The sequence below is a fragment of the Bos indicus x Bos taurus genome, chromosome 18 (assembly GCF_003369695.1).
Source record: "Bos indicus x Bos taurus breed Angus x Brahman F1 hybrid chromosome 18, Bos_hybrid_MaternalHap_v2.0, whole genome shotgun sequence".
Taxonomy (NCBI): domain Eukaryota; kingdom Metazoa; phylum Chordata; class Mammalia; order Artiodactyla; family Bovidae; genus Bos; species Bos indicus x Bos taurus.
The window spans coordinates 14,863,435-14,870,638 of NC_040093.1; the positions used below are offsets into that span (position 1 = coordinate 14,863,435).

General features: G+C 55.3%; 2 protein-coding genes across 13 annotated transcripts; one reads left to right on the forward strand and one right to left on the reverse strand.

Annotated features, from left to right (window-relative positions):
- Positions 1-61: 61 nt before the first annotated feature.
- PAFAH1B3 (platelet activating factor acetylhydrolase 1b catalytic subunit 3) lies at positions 62-2,934 on the reverse strand. Of its 6 annotated transcripts, none has more exons than XM_027515693.1 (6): positions 2,840-2,934; positions 2,354-2,451; positions 2,058-2,147; positions 1,266-1,382; positions 1,083-1,187; positions 62-393 (listed from the first exon to the last, which is right to left on the reverse strand). In XM_027515693.1, the coding sequence occupies exons 2-6, from the start codon at positions 2,429-2,431 to the stop codon at positions 103-105; spliced, it is 681 nt and encodes a 226-aa protein (XP_027371494.1). In that variant the 5' UTR covers positions 2,432-2,451; positions 2,840-2,934; the 3' UTR covers positions 62-102. The 6 variants fall into 6 exon arrangements, with proteins under 6 accessions (XP_027371494.1, XP_027371493.1, XP_027371491.1 ...); XM_027515692.1 differs by having other exon boundaries at positions 1,065-1,187; positions 2,840-2,932; XM_027515690.1 differs by lacking the exon at positions 2,840-2,934 and adding an exon at positions 2,648-2,733.
- Positions 2,935-3,053: 119 nt separating this feature from the next.
- Positions 3,054-6,755, forward strand: PRR19 (proline rich 19). Of its 7 annotated transcripts, XM_027515684.1 has the most exons (4): positions 3,054-3,966; positions 4,423-4,614; positions 5,500-6,124; positions 6,211-6,755. In XM_027515684.1, the coding sequence occupies exons 3-4, from the start codon at positions 5,506-5,508 to the stop codon at positions 6,681-6,683; spliced, it is 1,092 nt and encodes a 363-aa protein (XP_027371485.1). In that variant the 5' UTR covers positions 3,054-3,966; positions 4,423-4,614; positions 5,500-5,505; the 3' UTR covers positions 6,684-6,755. The 7 variants fall into 7 exon arrangements, with proteins under 7 accessions (XP_027371485.1, XP_027371482.1, XP_027371483.1 ...); XM_027515681.1 differs by having other exon boundaries at positions 3,054-4,921; XM_027515682.1 differs by having other exon boundaries at positions 3,054-4,614.
- The last annotated feature ends 449 nt before the right edge of the window (positions 6,756-7,204 follow it).

Below are 7,204 nucleotides of genomic sequence, written 5' to 3' on the forward strand. Positions count from 1 at the left end.
AGGGTGATAGACGTCGGAGTTAGATACCCACATGGGCTTGGCCATAAAGCAGAACATGGGAGACTGAAAAATGAAAATTTAATGTTGTAGGAAGACAGATGCTTAGGGGCTGGGTTCCGGCAGGGGGGCACCACCCTGTCCCTGGTCTTGGGTTAGCAGACGCAGAAGCAAGGAGTGCAGGGCCCGGCAAACAGGTGTGTACCCCAGACGGCTCAGGTGCAGGTAATCGTACATGTCATGGTGGCTGATGGTACCATCTGAGTGCACAAAGCCAGGGTCTGCGTCCAGGAAGTGGGCCCGAGGGTGGCCGGCCAGTGCTGCCCGTACCAGCTCATTCACCCGTCGGTTTTTCTCTCGAAGTGGGTTGGGGTGCTGGCCCCGAGGAAGCAGGCCCTGAGGAAGGCACAAGGGGTTGTGAGGAGGCATCCTACCAGCATCTGGGTGTCCTGTTCCTCTGTGCCAGATTTCTCTGTCCCCCATCAGGAAGTCCTAAGCTCCAGAATACACTAGGGATGGGAAAATGGGGGTTTTGGAAACACAGGTTCCAAACTATGGTCCTGACACCTCATTCTAGACTTGGAACCTTTTAGAAGCAATGGAAGCTAGGTTCACCTTAGGAATGTCTGACCACTCTTGGCTATTTAAGTGTTTTGTGTTTTTCAACAGCCTGATAGCTCAGTTGGTAAAGAATCCTCCTGTAATGCAGGAGACCCTGGTTCAATTCCTGGGTCGGGAAGATCCCCTGGAGAAGGGAAAGGCTACCCACTCCAGTATTCTGGCCTGGTGAATGTATAGTCCCTGTATAGTCCATGGGGTCGCAAAGAGTCAGACACAACTGAGTGACCTTCAGAGTGTCCAGCAGTCCCTTGGACAAAAGGGGCTATTTGCCCCCGAATACGTCCTTCGCCACAGCACTTCTGATGGGCACAGAAAGCTTCAACATGAGATTTTGCCTGAAAGCCACTGCTCTGAGCTGAACTGCCCAGAGCCCTGCAGCTGTGGCTACACCCGAAGGGGTCCCAGACCACAGCCCTTCTTCCTCCCCCTGCCCTCCCCTCTCTCACCAGCACCACGACCCGTGCCTGGGGCTGCCGCTCGTTCACCAGCTGCACTATGGCCTTGATGCCCCCAGTCACCTGCTCTGCAGTGTGCCCGTGGTTGTTGGTACCAACCCAGACCACCACAATCTGTGGAAAGAGAGGATGGAGCAGTGGTGTGGGGGGCAGGCTGAGGGGGCTCTGGCTGCCCACCCAAGCCGTGCTCACCTTGGGCCGGATGTGTTCCAGCTCTCCATTCTCCAGACGCCACAGCACATGCTGTGTGCTGTCACCGCCAATGCCAAAGTTAAGTGCGTGCAGAGGGGAAAAGAGCTCCCGCCAGATCTGTGGGCAAGAAGTGTGTGGGCACAGGGGCATCATCAGCACGGACCACCGCTCTCTATACAAAACTTAACCAAATGTCGTCATGTTAGAGCTTTGTTTTATGAAAGCAGTCTCGTTAAATCTCACCCTAAGTAAACCCCAATATGGTCAAACATCACTTTACGCAAACCCATCACAGTCTCACTTTCATGAATCCCCATAGAAGCAAGACTCCTTCTACGAAAACTCATTCTGCTTGAGCCAGGCATCAAACCAACAGCATTCCAGTTGAGCTTCACTTTGAGGAAAGTCATGGTTTAACATCTCTTAGTGAATAGGTAGAATAATTGAGCTCCCTTAGTAGAGACCTACTGACCTTCATTTTGTGGAAACAACTATAGCTTTCTGGAAATCCATTAGGGCTGTGCGCTAATTTAAGCAAACAAAGAACCTCATGGTAGGCAATCTTCTTGCAAGAAGCCTCATTTTAAGTCTCACTATACACAAACCCAATGTGACAAAAAGCCAGGATACAACACACTTCCTTCTCAGTAGAACGTGGCACATTATACAGAAATTCTGGGTGTCCGGTGCTACGTATTTTGAGTACCCCACACACCGCCTGGCTCGGGCTCTGGTTCAGGAGAGTCGGTGAAGGCACAGGCCTGGGTGGGGCAGGAGAGGGACGGGCCTCACCTCGCACTGGTGCATCAGCTGGACCAAGGAGTCACCGATGAAGACGACTTCGGGTTCCTTATCTTTGCTGTCGGCTACGAACCGATGGTGCTTTGGGGATGTAAAGGAGGGGAGTCAATGGCATGCACGCTGCGGTGCCCGCCCCACCCCGCTTCCTTAGCCAGCACCACCCCAACTGCCCTCAGTTTCCCAATCTCCTAGCGAGAGCGGCGCGAACCAGCAGCTCTCCCAAGCGTCTCCCCGCCCTCCCCGCCCCCAGCCCCGGACTCCGGAGTATCGCGGGCGGGGTCGCTCACCAGGGACATCCAGCGCCCGTCACCCTGCACGTCCTGCACTGGCGTGGGCTTGCTGGCTGGGTTCTCGTCTCCACTCATCTTGCCACTCGCCTCCGCTCCTGCAGGACGAACGAGCGCGGTCGGCGGGAGAGTGTTCCGGGAGGAGGTGGCGCCGCCACGCCCACCCCTACCCCTCAGGCAACAATGGACGGTGCCGAAGCCCGCACTCCCGCGGAAGGCGCGACGGATTCCCGGGCACCGCCCCCTCTCCCGGGGCGGAAACCTTCACTTAGGCGGGGAGGTGGAATTGGGAACCTTCGCTTCCCCCACGGCGACCGCGCAGTGGGCTCGTCCGGCGCTTCCTGCTCCGGCCGGTCTCTCGGGCCACGGCGGCGGCTGGCGCACCCAGGCACCGGGGGGCGCGGGGGCAGGCGAGACCATCCCGCATACCGGGGGGGCGGGGGGTGGGGCACCACCCTACCGGGGTCACGGAGAGGAGCGAAATACCTGAAGGCCGAGAGTAGGCGGGGGAAATCTAGCGCCAGTCCTGGGGGAAGAAACCATTTGCTGTAGGGCGAGAAGTGTGGGGAGGGGCCAGGGTTGGGGTGTTATGTGTGTCACTCATTCACGTGGTGGTGGGGGAGTGGACGAGTCCATTCCTTGGATCCCTTGAGGGGGTGGCTCGTAAGCACCTGGCCAGGAAGGGACGCGCCCATTTTCTTCAGACGTAGGGGAGAGAAAAGGAGGATGGCAAAATGTGAAAATTAGCGGCTCAGCTGTAAGGCAGTGCTGGGACTTTAGTGAGCCTCTGTGCTCATGGCCCTCCCCTGCTCAAAACCACCAGTTTTTGTGACATAATAGCTAAACTATATGTTTTAGCAATAGAGACATCACTGACCCTGCAGAGAGGGTAGTAGAAGATGCAGAAAGATAAGGGAAATTAGAGATGCTGCAAGGGCCAAGTCTAGCTTGGCGCCCCTCCCGCGCAGCTCACCTTACAGATCTGTGGCCTCCGCTCCCCTCCCTAAACCTATGGCTGACCGACTTCAGTTGGGTGTGTCTGGGCTCTGAAACCTACATCCATAGCCAAGGTCATCTAAGGTCGCTGACTCCCACCTCCTGCCCCAAATTAATCTCAGACCTCAAGTCTTCCCAGATCTCCTTGTTCTGGGGGACCAGGTGGCGGGGTTCCACCCCCTAAAAATCCTGATCATGTTCCTGTAGCTCCACTCCCAAATGAGACCTTCATAGTTATTCATTCCTTCTAGGAACGTTGATGCTGAGATACAGAGATGCATTGCATTTTATTTTATTATGTTTGTTTTGCCTCAATCCACTTGCCTGGAACAGAGCCTGACTCAGAGTACCAAGTACTATCTGTGGCTGTTCACAAGTATTTGCTGAATGAGTGTTAAAGGAATAGGTCTGATTCTGACCTTCATCTAGCCATGTTGGAGGAGGCAGACTCCAGACACACAACTGAGGGAAGGATCAAGGTTGTGATTAAGAAAGGTACAGGGGACCTTTGTGGGAGGAGAAAGAGATGGACTCTGAGGGTGAAGGATTTCTTATGAGTAGTACCTAAGGCTTTTGGCTTTGTAAGATTATGAAGGTTGGACAAGCAATATTACCAGGTAATGCACAATATAGCTTATTAGGGTATGGGGAAAACCCTGGTATAGCTCGATTTGAGAGTCTGAGGGGGGAGTTCACTGGTGCACTAGTGGTTAGGACTCCAGGCTTTCACAACCCGGGCTGGGATTCTGTCCCTGGTCAGGGAACAGATCCCGCAAGCAGCGGGGTGGGGTTGGGGGGGAACTGAGGGGGACAAGTGTAGTGGGAAAGTTTAGAGGCATCCAGTCAACAAGAGCTGTTTCAAATTGGATGCTGGACGCTTATAACATACTTACAGCAGTTATAAGAAGGAGAAGATTATCAACTCCATTTTACAGATTAGGAAACTGAAGCTCTGAGCAGTTGCATACTTTGCCAAGGTCACAGAGCTCAAATGTGCCAGTCTGGGCATAGGAACCTAGGTAGTGTGGCTCTGAAGCCTAGCTCCAAATGACGACACTATATTGATTCCCTAGGGATAAATCCTGTTGACTGCGTGGGGACTGGCTGTGAATAGAGGCTGCAACGGCCCTTCTCCCCTTTGGCTTCGCCGCACCTTGCCGCTCTACAGAGAAAATCCGCCAATAGATGTCTAAACCAATCAGCACTGAGGAAGGGGGCGGGCCTAGTGGACCTAGGCCAATTGGTAGATTGAAGGTGGATAGAAGGTGCTTAGGACAAATGAAAGAGATTTCTGAAAGTGAGGCTGGGAGGGGCGGGACTATAACCGGCACCGCGGGCAGCTGGCACGTGCCTCTGGGCCTGTGACTCTCCGGAACTGGATGCCAAAGGGCGTGGGAGGGGCTCGCGCATGCGTGCGTGCGTGCGTGCGTGCGTGCAGGAGGCCTTGTGTGAGGCCCGGAAGAGCGTCAGGCGCATCGAGAGAGCTGGGGTCACGGCGGAAAAGAAGCCATTGTCCCCCAGAGCCACGTGGAGTGGGCAGGGCGGGGCGGGGTTCGTTGGGGATAGGAGAAGGTGAGGTGCCCTTCCTCCGCTATACCCTCATCAACTGTACCCCCATCCCTACCTCACGTGCCTCACCCAGCCTTGAGGTCTACGCCCCTTCCATGACCAGGCCCCAGTCCCTGATAACTCTTCTGCTGCCCTTTCTGTCCTGCCGGCTTACTCTGTGTCTCCAACTTCTCTTCTCTTTGCTGCCTTTCTCTTGCTACCGTCTCTCCACTTTCTGCATTCTCCAGTACTTCCTCTCCCCCTGGATTTCTCCTCTGTCCAAAGTCCCTATCTGGTTCACCAGATCTCTCCAGTATCATGATCCCTTTCCCATCCCTCATTTTTCCCATCCCTCATCCATGATTTCCTCACATTCTCGTTCCATCTAACCCTTTATCTTCTGACAGATCTTCCCATTCAGCATGACTCCCTTGACCCCATCCTGCCCCTATGACTCTGCCTTTTCCCTCATCTTTCCCTGACCAAACCTTTTTTGATTGCTCTCTACCAATCCATTTCTCTCATTTTAAGTCTCTAAATAGTACTCCCACTTCACCCTAAATCATCTCTTCTCATATGACTATCCTGTCCTTATCTTCCAGGGCACCATGGATCCCGGGGAGCCAGCCCCCAAGCCTTTCCAGCAGCCTGAGAAGCCTGGTCGTGTCCGCCGTCGGAAGACCAGGCGGGAGCGTAACGAGGCGCTGGCGGGCAGTCGGCAGCCGCTGACCTATCAGCACCCTCCCGTGGCCAGTCGGGATCCACATATGGTATTGCGGAATTCTGTTGCCCCTACTGCTGCTAAGCTTGTGGTCATAACCCAGGGCCGCCTGAGCCGGGACCACCGGGGTCTCTTCAACCATGAGGTGAAATCTCTGGACGTGGCCCGGCTGCTTAGCAGTGAGTCTCTGGAGTTGGGCACCCCTGCACTCACCACCAAGTCCTCCCCAAGCCCAGGCAGGGGCCAACAACCATCCCTACAGTCAAGGGGCAAGGAAAACCAGGTGCCTGGAGGCTCGGGCCCAGGCCCCCCCAGTCCCCCACAGCTCCCTGACTTGGAGCAGCTGCTGGGGGAGCTGCAATGTCAGCTGATTCTGCCACGAGCCTTCCCTAGGAGAAACCTAGTTCAAGAGGCCAGGGATGCTATTGTGGGCACTTTACAGGCCTGCCATGGCTGTGTGCCTGACCTTACCCTGGTGCTCCGGGGCTGCCAGCCACACTTGCCAGGTGAGCTTACCTCCTGCCTCCTAAACTCCCTTTTTCTTTGTCTGCTCTTGTTCAGCTGTCCCTCATGCTTCTTTCCTCTGTGCCAGGGACTGATCCTGGGGCCCTTAAGAGGCAAAGAATGACACCTTCCTGGATCAACAGTCCTGAGCAGGCCCCAGGGGAGGGGAGGCAGAGGAGGCGGCAGGGAACAAAGGAGCTCACCTTTGCTGTGCCTCCCACCTCCAGCACTCCTACTGTGCACCAAGTGAGCCTGGCACCACCGAAAGGTCCCTGGCCACCCCCATTATCCTCGTTGCCTTCGCCATCTGGGGCAGCCTGGGGCCCCCCAACAGCCTTTGATCTACTGAAAAGCATCTGGCTGGTAGCCACACCGCCTCCTCCCCGGCCTTGGGGGATTGGCCCACCACAACTCCTGCCCCAGCCACCATCACCCTTGTTGCCCCGAAGCTCTGCCTTGGACTGGAGCCCCAGCCCCCCAGCACCGCTGCCCAGCCTCTCCTGGATGGTGGCTCAGAGCAGCCCAGAGGCCTGGTCCTTTCCACCCATGAGACTGTACTGAGCAGGCTGAGGCTGGGTTGGGGGCAGGAATCTCCAACTCTGATCACCTCAATAAAGTGTCTTCTTCACAGTCGTCTTGATTTTTAGTGAGTGGCTGGCTCAGGACAGCAGCTTTCCCTAGCTTTGAGTTCTGGGTCCAAAGTGGAAGGAAAGGTACTGTCATTTGTCACCGTCCTCGGCCCAGAGACCTCCAGTCAGTCTTAACAGATCCACCCATTAAGGCCAACTTTGTGCTTGACTCTGGTGATGCTGGGGCTCCAGAGTGAATGAGACTGAGGCTGTGCCTCCAGGGGACTCCCAGTACAGTGGTGAACACAGTTTCAGCCCTTGTGGCATCTGAAAGAGAAGTCCAGGGGCTGGGGAGTCCAAGGAGGGAGTGATGACTCTACTCTGCTGACGAGGAGTTGACAAAAGACCCTTGTATTTTTCAAGTTCGGTAAAAATTTGCTAGTAGAGGAGAAACAGAACATTCCAGGCAATCTAGAAATGCTCCTCTATGGACCAGCACGTGTAAGGCCCATT